Source organism: Andrographis paniculata, unplaced genomic scaffold (genome assembly GCF_009805555.1).
Source record: "Andrographis paniculata isolate CXL003 unplaced genomic scaffold, ASM980555v1 Contig64END, whole genome shotgun sequence".
Classification (NCBI taxonomy): Eukaryota; Viridiplantae; Streptophyta; class Magnoliopsida; order Lamiales; family Acanthaceae; genus Andrographis; species Andrographis paniculata.
Genome location: NW_026137600.1, coordinates 1,305,432 through 1,326,852, shown reverse-complemented (window position 1 = coordinate 1,326,852; position 21,421 = coordinate 1,305,432). Strand labels below are relative to the sequence as shown.

Below are 21,421 nucleotides of genomic sequence, written 5' to 3'. Positions count from 1 at the left end.
CGGAGGGAGTATTTTAATTTGTATTATAATTAAACTACAATTACAATAATACAAATATTGAACATTATAACCTGAAGTATACAATGCCATAACAAATTATTTCAATATATCTTAGACAAGATTGATCGTTTCATAGTAAGGTTGATTAATTATATAGCACTACTATTTAATTACAAATTTTTTTATTATTTTAAAAAAAAATATGAATGCACAATTGTGTTAGATTTATTTTGTCAAATAGAATCCCACCAATTAAAATTGGCCTACACACATTTATTATTAATCATACTGTCATGTAGTAGTATATTTAAATTATTTAGTTATTATTTTTTTTTTAGATGACGTGGAAATTCGCAGCCACTACTCGATAGTACGCACTGGGTAAACTCCCGGTCGAACCTAATACCCTGCAAATCAGACCCGACAAGAAAAATACACTAGGCGAACCATGTGTGACAGATGACTTGATAAGGAATAAAGCACAAAAATATGGAGTATACATTAAAACATTAATATGGTGTTGTGCATGGAGCTTTACAAGCTCATGACATAAAAATAAATAAATAAGCATATAGATGTGTTTTTCTCTTATTTATTTATTTATTTATATTATTTCATAGTATTATTTAATAAAATAATTTCCTCACTACAGCTTATATTAACATCACATGCTATTTATTTAAAATGTTACATTCAAAATATAATTTTCATTTAAAACATCACATTTTTAATTAGTTTATTAAAACCATTTTAAATCCAAGAAAGAATGAAAGAAAAATACTACAAAAAAACCATACATTAGAAGAAATTAATAATTAAAGATTGTTCTTATTTAGGGTTTTTTTCTTAGCATATGCAATATTCATAATTCTGTATGGAAATATAATAATTGTAAGATAAAATTGTTTATAACTCAATTATGATTTCGAAAATTGGCATCATTTCCTCCTCAGATTTGAAATTGTATAAAACTCTTTCATATTTTAATAAATATTAAAAAGAATTTCTTAAAAATTGTACGAGACTTCTTTGTATTTTCAAAACTATTGCATATAAACTCTTTAAAAATGAATTTCTTACAATATATTCTAAAATATGAAAGAGTTTCCTACAATTTCTAAATAATAATATATATAATTTTTAAATTATAGGCGAGTTATGGATAATTTTGCTTAAATCTTTTAATAAGTAGTAAATTGGATTATTATTATTTAAATTAAATTATAAAAAAATTAAATTAAGTACAAGCCAAACATGCCCAAAATGTCACAATCAAGTTGATTTTCATACTCATTCCAATTTCTTTCTTTCTTTTTGTGTGAACTCCAAGGAGAGGTCTTTCTACCTTTAAATTTGGTGCAAGTTCTTTTCATCAAATGGGGTTTTTTATTTAGTCCAATTGATGCACTATTTGGGAGTAAATTTGCAATCCAATAATTATTGGGTTGTTTTTTCTTGTGTGAATTGGTTTTTTTTAAAATGAAAATATATTATTAATATAATATAGTATTATTTATGTTTGACTCTTAGGTTTCATTTACTTTTTACATGTTGATCTTTAAATATTAATTATTATATTAAAATATAGTATAAATTAAGAAAAAATTGCAAAAATATTTCAATTAATGTCTTATAATACTAATGGAAAGACATTTGTACAAAAAATATAAAAATATAAGAATATTTTAATATTAAATACAATTACGCCAAAGATAAATGTGACCTTTAAACGGAGGAAATTGTATTTATAAACAAAAATGTAATATTGTAAAAATTAATAATTAAACAAATAGAGTGGTTTGAGTAGCAACTATTTTCAAAATTTTCAATTTTAATTTTTATTATTTCATGTAAAAATATAGGGTGTGTTTGCTTAGTGTTATAGTTTGATATATTTTTTATGTGAAGTATAAAAAATTATATTGATAGTATAAAAAATAATATAATATGTTGATCTTTAACTTTTTATGATAGAATATAATAATATATATTGATTAAGAATCGTATCGTTAGAATATAAACAAACGTACATTATTTTTTATCAGATCAAATTTACTATTCAAATAAAACAAAATAAATATACCAAAAGAACAAACTATATAAATAAACAATTTTTGAGTGTGTTATTTTGGAGTTTGATTTTATTCTTTTAAAATACATTACTTTATTTCAATAAATATATATATATATATATCACACATTATATATCTAATTTAAAAGTTAGAATGTTGTAATATAATATATGAAAAATATAACTTTGCATGATCAAACTAATGATTACGATCATGGGTTTCCTTTCTAACCACATTATTTCAACATTCAAAGATGCTAAAGCAATTATTGATAAATGTGACTCATCAAAATCCAATATTTTCATTACAATATTTATACTTATGAGTGTGTGCCATATATAAAAGTAATAAATTAATAAATTAAATAAAACACAATATTAAAATGAGGGTTTCCATTAGGGTATTGTGTGACCTTTAATTTGATAGGGTAATATAATAGTAGTATTCATAAAGCAACTCCAAATTTTCAAATGATGGGATAAAATGAAAACCTCCATTGAAGACTTGTGGGGAAGATGGACTTATCTATATATATATATATATATATCCACTAAAAAAAATAGTATATTTGTAACGGAATTTTATTACTAAAGTTCACGTGGCTAATGTAATTTCATCTCTAATTTCGTCTCTAATATCATTAGTAACGAAAAAAATAAATTTAGAAACGAAAAAACTTCGTTACAAAATTGATAATTTCTTGAAATGATCTATATATAACGTTCATCATTACCATGTAATAACATTCACAAAGGGTTGGCTTCTTTCTAAGATTCTTGTAGGACATAGTTTTGAAGATTTGGATGATGTTTCTTAGTCATTTGCTTTTTCTATTTTATGACATATATAGTCAAACGACACTATTACACATGACATGTCGAACTAAGGGGTCGTTTTATGAGAGCTCGAATGTTAAACAATGGCGGGCTTATTTGTCTTAGAGTTTATTTTGATGCTTTCGATGTTTATTACTTTATTTAGACGGGGATTTTAGAGAATTATTGTAAATAATAAAAAGTTGAATATTTGATATGATAGTTTTGTAAGATGAAATCAGTATTTGATTTATTGTTTTTTAAAAATATATATTGTTGATAAATAGCTTCAAAATTTTCAAAAGTATGTTTAAACAAAACTTATCTTTCTTTTAAGTAAAAATGATTATTTAATATGATACGATATTCCAACATATAAATGAGTTTCATCCGTGGTCCATGTTATCATTTTTTTTTCTCTTACTTACATATATAATATATGTATTCAAAATTTTCTATTAGATACAATTTATATATACTATGTCTGTTCTACTTATCGTGTTCATTTTTATTTTTTTTTTCATTTTTATGTATGTTCTACTTATTTTGTCACTTTCGTTATTAAAAAAAAATTATATAATTTAATCTCATTTTAAAATTTTTTCAATTATATATATTTTTAATTTAATAAAACTAATTAGTTATCTTCATATTAATTTATAATTATTTTTCGCTAATACATTTTTAATTATTTACTAATTATACTCTTCCTAAATTCTCGTGTCTACAATAAAATGGACACTATAGCTGAGACGGAGAAAATATTAGTTATAGGGGCTGGTTCTAGTCAGCATATAAAAATAAATAAATAAACACCATATGTTTTAAATAATACAGTACGTACTGTGTTATTTGAAAACTTACATTTGTTAAACTCAACTTAGGACTGAGCTAATCTATTCTTATTTTAAAAATTTATTATAGAGCATAGGCTTCTTCTGTTGTATAGCTTAATTCTATCAGTTTATATTTTGATTCTGCCTATTGTAATCATACGATTTGAAATTCCGTCCTTCTATGTTTCTTAATTCCTACTATGGTTTTACCTTTCATCTACATTGTCAGGGGGTCACATATGCACACAAATCATATCGGTGATACAACATCATTCTTATCTCTTATTGACATTTATTACATTATTTAATTAGTATGAAATTTTGTTTCGGTTGGTCAGGTGGTTAAGCAAGAATTTACTGTTATCTTTTCGTCTTCAAGTGTGAAAGTTCAGGATACGTACATAGGTTAGCTTCTTGGGATGGGGTGGAAAATATATCAATTATTTGAGCTTAGTCACCTAAAAATTTCCCCTCATTTGTCTCTTTCGACTATAGTTTTTTTCTTTCATTCTGGTTATCAATAACATCTCAGGTTAGGACATGTGTTTACAAACGAACTCTGATATCTCATCAATGAAGTGTTTTAAGTCATATGTGTATTGAGTTGTTTAAATATTTCTCTTTGGCACATTTAGATATCTAGGAGCCTATACCGATTTGATCTATGAATAAGTATAAGTCATTATACTAGATTTGCTTTATGAAACAACACTTTGAAATTCCGATCGGTTTATATTATCTTTTCTAAAATGATACATACGCAGTTTTCTTATATTATTCAAACCTTACGTACTGATTATGCCATAAAATATAACGATTCTGTGTTTCTCAACCTTCTTTCAGCTTAGGGTATATCTATTCAGCAGTCTTGCCTATACACATCCAAACTAAATTGTCGGGTGGAACGTACGCATCGTCATATCCTCGATATATGTGCTTCTTCTATCTGTCTTTTGTCACAATCATTTTTCAAAAGAAGCCGATTTTATTTTTGTCTACACGATGATAAAAAAAAAAAAAAAAAAAAAAAAAAAAAAAAAAAACTCTTTGGACGTTCCCCTAAATACTTTCTTTTTCCACCAAAATTACTACACATTTAATTATCTTGAAAAGAAATACATACAAAATGAAAAAGGGAAATCTACAATAGTGTCAATGGGAATGAATATTTCATATATCATGTGATGTGAGTAGTCAAAAGGCCAATTTTCAATGATTACACAATTTGGGAACGATATTATTACAACTTTCATTTCACGTGACAAATTAATATGCCATTGTTATTTTATTTTATTTTATTTTTATGTATATAAATGAATGATATGCCAATTTGCAGCTATTTCGGTTCACATTTCTTCCAATTCAGAAACACTTTTTTTCTCATCAGAACCATCATTGTCATTGACCCCATAAACCAAAAGCTAACCTTATATTATAAAGAATATTTCTTATAGATATAAGAATTTAAATAAAATATAATTAAAAATTTTATTAATAAAAATAATTATATATTAAAATTAAATTAACTAAATAATTTAATTAATAATTATAAATTATAAATTATAAAATTTAAAATATAATAAAAATATATAATTAATTTTTTTAAAAAAAATAAATAAATAAATTATGTGAAACGATACGAAATAAAAAAAAGTAAACATTTTTTTTTTTGTAAAATGGATGGAATGGTATTTTTAAAAATTTAGTAGTATTCATATTGTAATATTCTCTTTCTAGAAGTACATTAAATATATATTTCATTTTAAAAAAATTATCTTTTTCATTCGAGATAATTATGTTAATTTTTTTTAGCTATAGATAATTTATTTATAATATATAATTTTATTTATTTATAATTTTATTAGCTATATTTTAATAAATAATAATTAATTTATGATTATTTTTCTCCTTAATTTATAATTTTATTAATAAATGTTGTATAATACCTATTTTTTATTTAACTTACTTTTATATTAAAATATTATTTTTTTAGTCTTCGTATTCGAATATAATGACTTAAAAAGTCCGAACAGAAAAATTATATTAAATACATTTTTTATATATAAATTCAAAAATTTTCAAAATTTCTTCATTAAAATTTCAAAAGATAGTATATATATATATATATATATCAGAGCCAACTGTTAGCACGTGCAGATGACCCCTAATTTGTAGGGTTTCATAAATATATATTTATATATATATACACATGTAATATTATAGTAAATTAATAATATATATAAGTATTAAAGTAAATATATTAAAATTGTAAACAAATTGTTTATCGTAAGAAAAATTACAATCCCTAATTTGTGAGGGCTTATTAGTATATATGTTAATAAATAATAATTATATATATATATATTTAAACATAGATTGACTACTTATTGTCGAAGAAAATTATGCTGATTTTTTAAGCCGCACATAGAAACTATTTCTTCCATCTCATTTACCATGTTCACGTTGTGGTTTCCATATGTTTCATATTTTATGTCACTTTTTTTTTTTAAAAATGATCACACTTATTTTAAATTTTCTAATTTAATTATTTTTTAATTTTAATTAAATTAATTAGTTAATTTAATCTTAAGGGTGTGTTTGTTTGGGGTTTGGATTTTGAGTTGAGATTTGAATAGTAAAAATTTTGAATTTGAATAGTTGTATGATGTGATATAAACAAGTGTTGGTGTGATGTTTTGAATGTAAAATTAATTTTTAGTATAATATAAAAAATGAAAAATAGGTATTTAATTTGATGCTTTTGGGAAATAAATTGAATGAATAGTGTATTTATTTTATAAATTAATTATTTTCACTAATATACTTTTAATTATCTAGTAATTATATTTATTTTAAATTCTCATATCGACTGTAACTAGGACATCCAATATGAGACAGAATGACTAATTAATAACAACAAATGTTTGTAAATAGAACTGAGTATATGCTATTCGAAAATATATGTTATTTATTCATATTTATAAATTTGTTGTATGAACATATATTATGTGTTGAAATTAATGATAATATATGTTGTTAATTTATGTATAGACATTTGAATTATAATATTAATATAAATTATATATTGTACATCATCGTATATTCGTATTGTGTATTGTCTAATATTCTATGATATCTTGTCAATATTGCGCTAAAATGCAGATATTTATTGTGGACAAAGTATATTACACCCAGAAAATCCTTAATGGGCCACAATTGGGCCTCACCACGCCTACCATTTCCTTAATGGGCCGGCTCAAACACATAACGGTAAAATCCGGCCCAAATGTGTTCTTGATGAACAAAATTTACGTTCTCATCTAAGCCTCTACAAGATCAAATTCATACATTGGCAACCCTAACAACGTTGTTAATCCTCTCAATAACCCGAAAATTTCGTCGGTTTGCGGGTTTCGTTCGTCGAACGAATAGAACATGGCGACGCCATCGACGGTTTCGATCGAGCTCCATCCCGGAACCTTCTTCGATCCCGTGTCCCTAACCGCAACTTTTAGCCGCGCCAACTTTCCCCAATTCCGGGCTTCGCCGTATACGTTAGACAGCATTACGTAATTCGCCGGGTTCCTTGGGTCGAGCTCGACGAGCTTCTCGAGTGCCACCTCGGCGAATTCGATTTTCTTGTGTACCCGCGACGCTGCGAGCAATGCCGTCCATATAACACCGTCTGCTTCGAACGGCAAATTACGAACGAAATCGAACGCCTCGCGCAAAAGCCCGTTTCGAGCCAAGAGATCGACGACGCACCCATAATGCTCGATCCGTGGCTCGATCGAATAATCGCTTGTCATCGATCGAAAATGATCCAACCCGTCTTTAACCAAACCCATATGCGAACACGCACAAAGAATCCCGATAAATGTGACGCCGTCGGGTCTTTCCCCGACAATTTTCATCTCGTCGAAAAGCCTCAGCGCATTCCCGCCGTCGCCGTGCACCGCCAAGGCATTGATCGCCGTATTCCACGATATCAAATCCCTCTTCGCCATTTTCTCGAAAACGTCGACTGCGCGATCCATCGCGCCACATTTTGCGTACATGTCGACCAAACCGTTGCAAACGTAAATGTTTTTCCCGAGCCCTTTCCCGTCGGCGTAATCGTGCACCCGTTCGCCAAACTCGAGAGCGCCAAGCCTCGCGCACGACGTCAAAACGGTTACGACCGTCGCGTCGTTAGGCTCGACGCTCGCCTCTTTCAACATTCTCTCGAACATGTCAAGAACTTCGACAAAACATCCCTTACGAGCAAATCCTCCGATCACGGCATTCCAAGAAAACACATTCCTCTCCCTCATCGACTCGAACAAATTCTTACACCCCTCGACATCCCCATTCCCGGCGTAACCATTCAACAACGTGTTCCACGCCATCAAATCCTTCCCCGGCATCGCATCAAAAAGATTCCTCGCCTCGATCATATCTCCGCGCGCCGCATACGCCGTAACCATTCTATTCCACAAAACAACGTCGCGCTCCGGTGCTAAATCAAAAAGCTCCCTCGCCCTAACCAAATCGTCATTTCCGACAAATCCATTCACCATTGCAGTCCAAGAAACCACATTCCTAACAACCATTTCGAGGAACACTTTATACGCACATTCGACACATCCCGCGCCCGAATAAAGCTCGATCAAACTCGTCGCGACGTACGTATTCGCCTTGAAACCATTTTTAACAGCAAGACAATGAACTTCTTCCCCTTCCCTCAACCCCAAAATTCTGCAACACGATTTTAAAATCACAGGCAGTGTATAGCAATTAGGCTTCACATTCTCCTTCATCATATCACGCAATAAAATCATCACTTCGACATATCTCTCATTCGTAAGGTATCCTTTCGACATTACATTCCACAGAGACGCATACCTTCGGTCAGGCATTTGGTCGAACACTTGTCGGGCATAATCGATTTCCTTCAGCTCTGAACACCTCATCAAGAAATGCGAGCTTACGATATGCGTTTGGTGATCCACAGCGTTCGTTATGATCTGCGATTGGATCTGTCGGAGATGTTTCGGAGACTTACATGATCGAATGAATGAAATTAGGTTTCGTTCAAGAACAAGAGGAACTTCACCCAACAAATCTAAACCTAACTTCGCTATTTTGACGAAGAAATTGGATTAATCTCGAATCTTATCCTCAATTCGGACAAGGGATGGATAAATTCGCCCAAATCTTCACTGAATTTAAATTTATCTCATAAACCCTAAACAGAATCAAACTATTTCTCATTCCCCTCCCCCCAATTTCTTGAGAACACCAACTTATTTCCTTACCTACTCCAGGGAGTCGGACACCTGAGTGATACTTCCACTACGTAAGTCCAAATCCGCGTACTCACGGTCGGTTGTGACGACCATTGTCATAAAAATAAAATAAAAAATAATCGGATCAAAAAAAATAATATTCACATGGTTTCATAAACTATAGATATAAGGCCATGTGCGGATACTCAGTATTATTTTGAATATAAAAAAAAGTTTTAAATAAAAAATAGCTAATGTAATTATATTTTTGGGTGTGTTTATTTTGCCTGAAAAATTTTAGTTTGATTTTGATATTAAAATAATATTTGATAAGAGAAAAAAAATTAATTTCTTTTTTAAAAAATGCAAATTTCAAATAAGAAAATTTGGGAGAATTGATCTAAAGAAACAAACCATTAATAAATACTCCTTTCGTCCCTTATCTATATATCTGTTTATTTTTTTCACGGAGTTTTACAAATATAAGTATTATATTGGGATATGGCATTAAAAAAGTAGAAAAAAAACTAAAATGACCTTATTAGTATTATGTGATATAAAAATAATGACACTTATTGTAATATATTGCAATTTGTAAAAGTATTTTAATGTTAGTAAAAAATACAATTACTAAAAAGCAAATGGATACTTTGTCATGATAAACCAAAATAGAAAAATTGATATATTGTTAAAGTATAATAAAATTAATAATAAATTAATAATTAAATGTGATTGTAGATTATAATAAATAAAAAATATTACTATTTTCCTTCCGTTCATCTAGCAATAACTTTTTTTCTGTCCATTTCAAAAATCTTCCAATATTTATAAAATAGAAAATAATTAAATATATTTAATATTTATCATATATTTTATCTGATCGAATAACTCAAATAAAAATATATGTATATATATTTATTGTTTATTACATTACTTTATTTTAAAATTATTTCATTTAATACTAGCTACTCACTAGAAAGTATTATTTAGTTGAAATAACTAAATAATAAGTGAGAATAAAAATAGAAATATATGAAATATAAATTAATAAAACAAGATAATATGAAATTATTAACTAACAATATATGAAATATAAATTAATAAAACTACTTAATATAAATGCAACATATAAAGGTCCATTTATTTTATATGATAAGATTATAATGTATGAAATAATACCATATTTATTTTAATGGATTATTGTATAAGATTATAAATTTTTTTCTAAAATATTTGGAATTATATGATAAAATAAATATTTTCTCCGTCTCATTAAGAAGGATATTATTTTTTATCTTTCTTCGTCCCAAAATAAAGGTATTATTTATTAATTTAGTAATTGTACAACATATTAAAATATATTTATACAAATATTATTATTTTTATATTACACTATAAGAATAGGGGTTATTTTATCTTCTTTTTTTTAACTAGAAGCCAATATAATACTAATATTTAAAAATTTACGTACAAAAAAAAAATAGTATTATTGTTGAACGGAGGTAGTATCAAGTTAGCTATTACTAAAAGGTAAAATAGTCTTTCAAATATTAACATTGCTTTGTACTCTCTCCGTCCCATGTCTATATATTCATTTATTTTTTGCACAAAATTTTATAAATATTAGGATAAAGTATAAATAAAGGTAAAAATACTAAATTAACCTTATTAGTATTGTATGATATAAATGTAATGACATTTGTGTAATATAATGTTAGGTAGATAGTACAATTATTAAAAAAAATTGATACTTTGTTATGGAACGAACCAAAATAGAAAAATGAATAAATTGTTAAGGGACGAAGATAGTATTATTTAATTCTATTTAGAAATGAAAGACTAATAATCTCTAACTACGCATTAGACACTTTAATAAACATGTAATTAAAATTGATAAAATAATATTATTCATCGTAATTATATAAAGTACATCACACTCAATAAATATAAATTTATTATACATATTACTTTATTTATTTATTTATTTTTTTGTCTTAATTCAAAATTTCAAAATTTATAATAAATTAAAAAATAACAATATTTTACTCATTCGGTCCAATTTCTATTGTCCTAAAGTATATTTGCACGGTTTTTTAGGTGATTGTATTTTTGTTATGAATTGATAAATTTGTCCTTAATTGTGTGGTAGAGATTAAAAGTAATAAATGAACGAAGGGTAAAAATATAAAATTTGTGTTTAAAAAATAAAATAAAATCCCAAATAAAAAAATAGAATATTAATTTGTAGACTGAGAGAGTATTATAATATAATTAATGCGTATGTTAAAATAAAATAATAATAATAAAAAAAAAAACTCAACGCAAAAATAGTTTTATTTATTTATTTAATTATTTATGTCCTTTGTATGTCTGTCCAATATAAATGTCTCTATTGTGCTTAAAAAAAGTAGAATCAAAGTGGCGAATCACGTTTTCAGAATACAATTTGACCAATAATTGTAAAAAAGAAAACCGTCTTTCTTCTCCACTAAAATCCCAACCAAACCAATGGATCTTTCTCGATCCTCAACTTTCCGGCCAAATTCGCCGCCGGCGTCCCCCCTCGCCCGCCGGAATCTCTTCCGCCCCTTTCTTCTCCGCCGCGAACCGATTCCTTTCACATTTTCGAGGAGAATATTCGCCCAGAAAAAACCTAAAATCGAAGGATTGAGCGACGAGCTGAACTCCATCGCGTCGCAGAATCTGGACCACGCTCCTGCCCGTCGAAGGGTCAGATCAGCCTTTTCGAATATTCAGCTTCAGCTCGATCATATTCTCTTTAAGGTAATTGTTGTTCCACAGATCGTCGTCGTGTTTTTGTAATTATTTAATTATTCAGTAATTTAATTTTATTTTATTTTTAATTTTGGTGTTGGCCAGATGGCTCCGGCCGGGATCAGAACAGACGAGGTAAGTAATTTTGATTTGTGCGATGGGTTAAAAGAATTCACCATTTTTGTGCTTTTTCAGGAGTGTTTCTTATGCAGTAATTATTGTTAGGAAATATGGATTTATCAGTCTCTTCACTTTTTAGATGAATTATTTTTGTGTCAAATTTTTTTTGTAATATAAAAATTAATATTTTTAGTTAAATAGTTTATTTATTATTTTACTTTTTTAGATGAATTATTTTTGTATCAAACTGTTTTGATAATATAAAAATTAATATTTTTTATTGAACGATTAATTTTATTTTTTTTTAATAGAGAGTATATTATAGTGACGTATGTGTATATTTGTTTTTTATTTTTATTTTTTTAATAATATTTATAGAGAATTTGTTTATTAATTCTATGGGAACAAATGATTGAATATGGGAGGGATAATTCAATTTTGAAATAAATGAAATGAATCAATTTTATTATACTTTTCAAAAGTTGTATTTTGACAGGAAATCAACTATGGTATAATTTACTAATTCTTTTTGTTTTTGGTAGAAAAATAGTAATAGTAAACTACAAGTAATAGAGTATTTTTGTTTAGCTTTTATAATTGTAGCGGTTTTTGTTGCGGTATGGAGAATTGTGAAAGTACGATAGAAATTATTTTTTTTGTATGTTTTTGTTATTGTTAGGTATATATGTTGTATATTTTGAATAATGTTTTTGGTGAATCGTGTTGTTTTAAAAACAAAGACAAACACACTCGTAGTTTTTTGTAATCGAACGAAATCGAATTATAAGACGGGAACTAAAAAATGACTTTTGGGAATCGATGAATTGTTGATTTGAATTTTGGCTCTTTTGAGAAGAGATGCATTATTTCGTATAAAATTCGTAGTTACATATCGGTTATACCTGCAAAAATTGACTTTTCGTGATTGTTTAGTGTTTATAGTTTTGTCGAGACACATTCAATCGTTAAAGTATTTTATAGAATGATGTTTTTTTATGTGTTTTTGCTTAAGGGTGTGTTTGTTTGGGAGTTTGGTTTTTTAGTTGAGATTTAAATAGTAAATTTTTTTAATTGAAATAGTTGTATGATGGGATATAAATAGGTGTTGACGTAATGTTTTGAATGTAAAATTAATTTTTAGTATAATATAAAAAAATAAAAAATAAATATTTGATTTGATGTTTTCGAGTGAAAAAATTTTACGAGCAGTAGAAATTCGAAGAAATCCGCCCAAGACGAACACACCCTAAGTGTACACACTCTGTTGTTATGTGGCTTTCAGTGGTACGAAATTAATTCAAATGGGCAAGAAATTTTCTGCAAGAGCTGGTTGCCGATGCCCGGCGTCCGAATCAAAGGCGCTTTGTGTTTTTGCCATGGTTACGGCGATACATGCACATTTTTCTTCGAAGGTTCTTTTTTTTTTTTTTTAATCTTCTTGTGTAATATTAACCTCAGATCGTTTTAACTGTTGTTTAAATATATATTTTTTCGTATTAAATCAAAGTTCGTATGTATTTATAGGCATTGCGAAGCATATTGCTTCCTCCGGCTATGGCGTCTACGCCATCGATCATCCGGGCTTTGGCCTCTCAGAAGGATTGCACGGCTATGTTCCTTCTTTTGACGGCGTAGTCGACAATGTCATCGAGCAATTTATCCTAATGAAAAGTGAGAATTTCTCGAGTGTTTTTTATAAAAAAAAAAAAAAATACGTCAAGTGTGGATACATTTATGCTTTTGTATGTAGGTAGGCCGGAGATCCGAGGGCTTCCGTTCTTCATATTCGGGCAATCGATGGGCGGAGCGATCGCTCTCAAAGCACTTCTAAAGGCGCCGAATGAGTGGGACGGAATAGTGCTTGTTGCTCCGATGTGTAAGGTAAATATGTTTCGATCTTTGTCCATTTTATCGAACAAGCGCCGTGCCATCGTTGTTTGTGCGCCAAAAAAGGATTATTATTAGAACCATGGACAGACTTACATAGGGGCTACGGGCAGCTGATCCAGGTCCCCAAAATTTATGTATTTTTTTGTGTAAAAAATAATAAAATTACGTATTTTTTTTATTAATTTGCTCCTCTCCTAAATTTTATTTTATAGTATAAAAAATAATAAAAATTTTGCCCATTTGTTAATTTACACTTTTAACATTTTAATTTTTTTGTAGTAAAATATATTAAATTTTATAATTTTGTTGAAATTTAGTTAAATCTTCCCATTTTTTTTCTTTTTGTTTTTTAACCGGCTGTGCTGAGACAAATCAAAAAAAGACAATGTTAATGGATGAAAAATAATCGATACTTTGGCCCTCCGATGTTTTACGATTGGTTATGTCACTTGTTAGAACTATTAGGAGAAATAAGAAAATGATTTTGTTGACACATTCGAATAATTAACCGTTTCACAATTAGTAAACTGAATTTATAACCGTATCCCCGATTTTCAATTTTGATATGTAGATTTCGAAGGAAATGTCACCGCCAGTCCCGCTCCAAAAGGTGCTTATATTATTATCCAATCTCATGCCACAAGCAAAGCTCGTCCCGCAGAAAGACTTAGCTGATTTGGCTTTCAGAGAATCGAGGAAGAAGCAAATGGTTCGGAGAAATTTTTTTCTGTCTACTTTTAGAAAGTTCGGAAACTGTTGAGGGATATCGTATTTTTGTAGGCTCCGTATAATGTGATCAGCTACTCGGACCAGACGAGACTCAGGACGGCCGTGGAGCTCTTGAATGCAACTAAGTACATCGAATCGCAAGTAGACAAGGTTAGTGAAGTGTTTTGGTTTTTTTCGAACATTGAGGATTTGTTTCTTTAACGTTTGGATTGAGTTTCGATGTTTGGGTTTTTGAAAAAAATAATATCGGATGTGATATTTTTTAAAAGGAAAAAGTGCACTCCCGCTTTAACATATACTCCCTCTGTCCGCCAAATGTATTTTCACTTTCCTTTTTCTTCGGTCCGTTAAATTTATCTCATTATTATATTTGGAAAAGTAAATATCTAATTATTACCCTTCATTCAACATTTATTTACAAGAAATATTACTCACTTTATTACATTTTCTCTCAATTCTCTTTAATTTTTAATTAAATTTCAAAAATACCCTCAATAACTCTTTTACTTTTTCTACATTTTTTAATAAAATATTTATTTTTCTTTAATTCGCGTACGAAGCTCAAATGGGCTAAATTTCCTGAACCGAGGAAGTACATATTTCTATTTCATCTGTTTTGCGTTAAGGTATACATTTTTTTTCGTAATTATAACCCCATTGTTTTATATAAATACTTATACTTTATCATTGTATCGTTACTTTTTTACCAAAAACAAAGGTAAAATTTACACTATTTTAACTATTCTGCGCCAAAAATAGATCGTATACCTTTAGGCTGGACAGATGTAGTATTTTGATATTGCACTATTCATTAATTTTTTTTGTCTTTCTCAAAATCATTAAAGCAAACACCTATTTATATAACTTCAAACGCTGATTTATTTCAAAATTTTAAATCAAAATCCAAACTTTAAAGAAAAACACCCTAAATTTCGAAGTAAGAAATGGCTGCGAATTGTGGATTTTGAAATCGCAGGTGGCGTCGCCTATGCTTATCCTCCACGGAGCGGCGGATAGAGTGACGGATCCGCAGGTGAGCCGGTTTCTATACGAGAAGGCTTCGAGCAACGACAAAACGTTGAAGATTTACGAAGGAGGATTCCATTGCATTCTTGAGGGAGAACCTGATGACAGAATTCTAACTGTTCTTGCTGACATTGTTTCTTGGCTTGATTCCAGGACATCCTTGGACTAGTTTCTTTGTTTGTATTCTTCTTCTTCTTCTTCTTCATCGTTCGTCGCCATTGTTGTCGTCTTGTTAAGGTTTATTCATGGCCTTCGTTTTCTTAGGTCTGTCTGAAAAATAGATGGAGTAATAGGGGGAGTTTTTGTGGTGGTGCTAAATATATGTCCTGAAATGCAAATTTGTAGAACTTGCAAAATAGTTCCTCTGTTTAGTAGATGATTATAGGATTAATTTAATTAATCATAATTAATACTCTCTCCGTCAAACACTCTGCAACATTTCTTTTTTAATATGTCCAAACATCCTGCAATATTTCCAAAATAGGAAATAATTAATTATACTTAATCTCTACCCCATCACTTTATCCCCTTATATCATCCAAATCAAAAAAATAAAATATATATTTCTCTCTCCATCACATCACCTAATTTCTAAATTATTCTACTTAATACTACCCACCTAAAATCCGTGCCAAAATCAAATGTATGTATTGTATAGATTATTATTATCTATTCGTCACTTCTTATTATGTATATATATATATATATTGTATTGACATACTTTCACCATCTCAATTCAAACTATGTTTTTACGACTTTTGCTTGTTTAAAAGTAATTCTACATTAATAATAAAATATTTTTAATTTATACTTAAATTACAAGAGTATTATTACATATACAATTTTTTTATACATAAAATCAAAAGGCAAAAATGTCAAAATATGTAAGACTAGCTCCTTCTGTCAAATTTATTTTTATTTTCCTTTTTAGTCGATCCGTTAAATTTATCACATTACTAATTTTGACAATGTCAACAAATCAACATTTAATTATTATTTTTCATTCAATACTTATTTACAATAAATACCACTAATTTATTACATTATCTCTTTATTTACTTTCATTTCTAACTAAATTTCTAAAAATACCCTCAGTTATCTGTTACTTTTTCAATAAAATATTCAGTTTTCCTAAACTCCATGCCGTACTCAAATAGGCTATTTCTAGTGGACGGAAGAAGTATATTTTATTCTTTCACATAATCAACAATCGACACAAAATATTATTTATTTTATAATTAACAAAATTTCTCGTACCCCATATTAAAAGAATAGTTCAAACTAAAATACTAACCAAACAAACCAAGGGAATTGGCGTTTAGAGACGGAGAAAAAATCATTTTTATAACAACTTTTTTGTCACTAAATCTATTTTTTCCGTTACTAATGACATTAGAGACGGAATTAAGAATGAAATTACGTTAGCTACGTGAACTTTAGTGACAGAATTCTATTACAAATATTTTTTTTTTTTTTTTTGTAGTGTAGAGGAAAATAATATTTCGACATTTAGACAAAAAAAAAATGCAATAATAAATAAAATTCATTCTTATGCAAATCAAACTAAACTTAAATAGTGGAGTCTTGTACAAAATAGGAAGGCAATTTAATTTTTGGGTACTAAAATTGAAGGGTATGTTTGGTTTATGTTTTAAACATAAATTCATTATTCAATTTTATACAATTTTTAATAAAAATAAATTAATTTTTCTAACAAAATATCATATCAAATTAATATTTAAATCGAAATTTCAATCAAACCCAAAGTTTTCTTGGGCTTGCACAAATTGGGGACTACATGCTATTAGTAGGAAGTGGGCCTTGCAATTGTCATTTGAAGGCCCATTACTCTTAGGCATGTTTGTTTGTGCATATCAATTGCATTAATTAACAACAAAATATTGTATGAATATTATGTGAAATAAATAAATATTGATGTGATATTTTTAATGTAAAATTGATTTTTAATATAATATATAAAATAAAAAAAAATACATATCATCAAGGCATGCACATATTCTATATAGCACAACATAATATTGTGTCATATAAAAGTATGTGCTGAAGTTTTATATTTTATGTTATGTTGAAATCAATAATACATTGTGATGTATGAAACTATATGTTATATTGAATTATATCATATTTTATTAAATAGTTAAGATTATATGTGTTGATCAGATTAAATCAATACAATGTTGATTTGACTCAGTCGTCAAAACTCAAACTGAAGTGATATATTTATGGAAAGAGAGGAAAATTGAATGTGATATATATATATATATATAGTAAAAGAATTAACTTGGGTTTACGAAGAGTGTGTTTATTTGTGAAATTTGGTTTTTTATTTTACTATTTCAAATATTTTTTTCTCAAAACTATCAAATCGAACACCTATTTTTTATTTATTATATTACACTAAAATATAATTTTATGTTCAAAATATTATATAATACATATTTATATCGTATCAAACAACTGTTTCAATTCAAAATTTTTCTATTTAAAACTCAACCAAATTCCCATAAATAAAATCACCCAAAGTGTGAAATTTGTGATCCTAGTTATAAGTAGTTAGTTAGTAGCAGATGTTGCAGTGAGTATATAGTAAATGAATGGTGGCTGTAATTTTTAATTTTCTTGCTTAACAACTCAAAGAAAGAAAGAAAACAATCCTGCTCTCTCATTTTCATCGAAAGGTTGTCATTTTTCATTTTTATCCGTCTTAAAATAAGGCTATCATTTCTTAATTTAATAATTGTACTACTTGTCTAACATAATAAATACATTTCCAACTTACACTATATTACACAAATGCCACTACTTTTATATTACACAATACTAATAGGGGTATTTTCGTCTTTTTCACTATAATCCATTATAATACTAACATTAAAAAACTACGTACAAAAAATAAACGACAACCTTGCAACCTGCACGGAGGTAATACTCCATTCGTCATTCAAATCTATGCTCACTTTCCTTTTTCGGTTGTCATCGAAAAATATTATCATTTCCTTTTTAAGTAAAAAATTATTCTACTTTTGTACTGTTTTTTACTATAAAAAAAAATTAATAATTATTACTCATTTTTATTAAAACCTATACCCGATCAAATAAGCACACGTTTGCATGACGGACGGAGAATTAGAATTAGATATAGATGTGTAGTAGGTACAATTAATCAATCAGTTTCCTGAAAATACAGATGAAGACAAACCTGGTAGTGATTGCTTCAGCCATGTTTCAATCTTCCTGAAAAGACACACACACTACATACACAATTATATACAATTATATATATATATATATGTATGTATAATATGAAAAGCTGGTGCATGATTGGTGATATGACAAGCACCACTCATCTAATCTCACAGTTGATGGTTTTTACATCTGCTCAGAAAACCAACTAATTATTCTTTCATATTAATTCATCCTAACATTAATTTGCTGCTCCTTCCTTCCATAAATATAGTCTTAATTGAGTTAGGCACAAGATTTTAAAAAGATTGATATAATATTAATAGTTAGTAAAAAAGTATGAATAAAAAACTTTTTTACTCTTGTGAATATATTAATGTAAAAAGTAGTGACAATTGTATAACAAAAATGAAAAAGTATGAGTAGTTTTATGGTGATATGGTTATTTATAGAAATAAGACTATTATTTTGAGGCGGACAAAAATGATAAACAAGAGTATTGTATTGAGACGGAAGGAGTAGATGGGTTTTAGTTTGATTGTTATTTTATAATGTCATAGGTTTTATAAGATAATAAAATAGTACTCCCTCTATTCCAAACAAGGTGCAATATTTATTTTTGGCACGGGTTTTTAGGTGGGTAGTATTAAGTGGATAATTTAGAAATTAGGTGATGTGGTGGAGAGAGAAATATATATTTTATTTTTTTATTTGGATGATGTGAGGGGATAGAATGTGGGATAGAGATTAAATATAATTAATTATTTTCGAAAATACTGTAAGGTGTTTGGAACATACTAAAAAGGAAATGTTGCAGAGTGTTTGGGACGGAGGGAGTACTATGGTTATAGAAAATCTTGAGGATTCTATGGTAAAAAGTTTAAATTGAAACTCAAGTTAATAGAATATGGAGAGATCTGAATTTCTAACATCTTTTTTTTTTTAGGTATTTTTATTTTTTATTTTGATATGCTCTGTAAATTGTTATTAAATATTCCCTCCGTCCAGTTAGAAAGTATACATATTTCTGTTTTGGGACGTCCAATTTCAAAGTAACCATTTAATTAAATACCCCATTCTTTCCACAAATACTCATACTTTATATCACATCGTTACTTTTATACCAAAAAAAGTAAGGACAAAAATATCATTTCACTACTTTTACCTACACTATAATTAAAATACTATTATTTCTTAATTTTTGCGCCAAAAGTAAATGTATAATTTTAGCTTGGACGGAGGGAGTATGTGTTTAGATATCTTTTAAAATACTTTTAAGAGCATAATAGAAAATAGACTTTTTGTGTGATGTAAATAGATATTGTGTGCAGATTTTGCATTAAAAAAAAAAAAAGAAAAAAAAAAAAAAGAGAGATTTGTGATGTAATATTACAAATATAAAATACATGAGCGTAATTGAAATTATTTTTTGAATCCATAATTATTTATTGTTACTAGTTTTTTTTACCGACAACATTTCTTTTAATAAATTATAGATTTTGTGCTGATTTGACTGGATCAACATATATTTATTCATATCCCACCATATGCTAGTCACTTTCTATTGTATATATTGATCTCATCGAATCAGTATGATATTGACTTGGTCGGCTAAGTTATTGGTATTGATTAGTAGTTGTTATAACTCAGGAGCACCTTTCAATTGGGGATACAAATAATTTAACTCATCAATTCCATACATATATATAGATACATACATACATACATACTCGATGTTCAAGACGATGAGTGACTATTCACTATCACCTCTACTCTACCCTACCCTACCCTACCCTACTCTACTGAAACCTATCAGATAGATAGCCTTACACTGTATAGCTGTGTGCTACTCTAGGTGATATATATACGCAGAAAGAGAAGTAGGATACAGGTAAGTTTGTATACCCTAATCGATGAATAAAAACCATATATATATATATATATGTATGTATGTATGTATAACAAGCAGCTAAAATTAGGGTTTTCAGGCAAGTGGCCAAAGCATAGCCCAACTGTGTCTTAACAAGGACAAAGGCCATTGCATGAAAACTATCTGCTCTAACTTAACTCTGTAATCTTCACTTCTCATCGATCTACTCTCTCTCTCACTGTGACTCTCTCTCTCTCTCTCTCTCTCTCTCTAGATATATATATATGATATATCTGTGAATTGAATTAAATTGAAGCACATGTATTTGCTATAACTATAGATGTAACGTTCAGTTTCTAGCAGAACACTGGAGGATATGCAAATGAATGAATAGGACTGAAAATTACACTCCATTCATCTATCCATTAAGTATATATCTAAAGTGTATATAAATATATAGAAAAAAAAAAATCGAGAAAGGTAAAGTCCAAATATTAGAATTTGCGAGATTTGGAGTTAAAAGAAACAAACACTTAATATTCTTAATTAGTTTGACCTATGTGTCTGGATTTAAGAGTGGATTTTAAATTAATGGATTTGAATTAGTTTCAATATAATTAAAAGACATCATTTGGTTGCCAGAGTATATTTGAAATCCATAAATAATTTTGGATATTTAAAATACATCGATCACATTGTCAAATTAAACTAATGAATTTAATGAAATGATCATTTGAAATATCTTGAATCCAAATTCCTCCAACCAAACGTAGCCTTAGACCATCTCCAACCCAGCGCTATTAATGGCGCTGGGTCG

The 21,421-nt window shown here is 28.2% G+C and overlaps 2 protein-coding genes across 3 annotated transcripts; one reads left to right on the top strand and one right to left on the bottom strand.

Moving 5' to 3' along the window:
* Positions 1-6,875: 6,875 nt before the first annotated feature.
* On the bottom strand, positions 6,876-9,070 carry LOC127261619 (pentatricopeptide repeat-containing protein At3g29230-like). Of its 2 annotated transcripts, XM_051289898.1 has the most exons (2): positions 8,608-9,070; positions 6,876-8,460 (listed from the first exon to the last, which is right to left on the bottom strand). In XM_051289898.1, the coding sequence occupies exons 1-2, from the start codon at positions 8,673-8,675 to the stop codon at positions 7,044-7,046; spliced, it is 1,485 nt and encodes a 494-aa protein (XP_051145855.1). In that variant the 5' UTR covers positions 8,676-9,070; the 3' UTR covers positions 6,876-7,043. The 2 variants fall into 2 exon arrangements, with proteins under 2 accessions (XP_051145855.1, XP_051145854.1); XM_051289897.1 differs by having other exon boundaries at positions 6,876-9,070.
* Positions 9,071-11,396: 2,326 nt separating this feature from the next.
* Positions 11,397-15,956, top strand: LOC127261900 (caffeoylshikimate esterase). The gene is made up of 8 exons (XM_051290329.1): positions 11,397-11,774; positions 11,871-11,900; positions 13,168-13,297; positions 13,410-13,556; positions 13,636-13,766; positions 14,347-14,484; positions 14,556-14,654; positions 15,481-15,956. The coding sequence occupies exons 1-8, from the start codon at positions 11,499-11,501 to the stop codon at positions 15,697-15,699; spliced, it is 1,170 nt and encodes a 389-aa protein (XP_051146286.1). The 5' UTR covers positions 11,397-11,498; the 3' UTR covers positions 15,700-15,956.
* Positions 15,957-21,421: the final 5,465 nt, after the last annotated feature.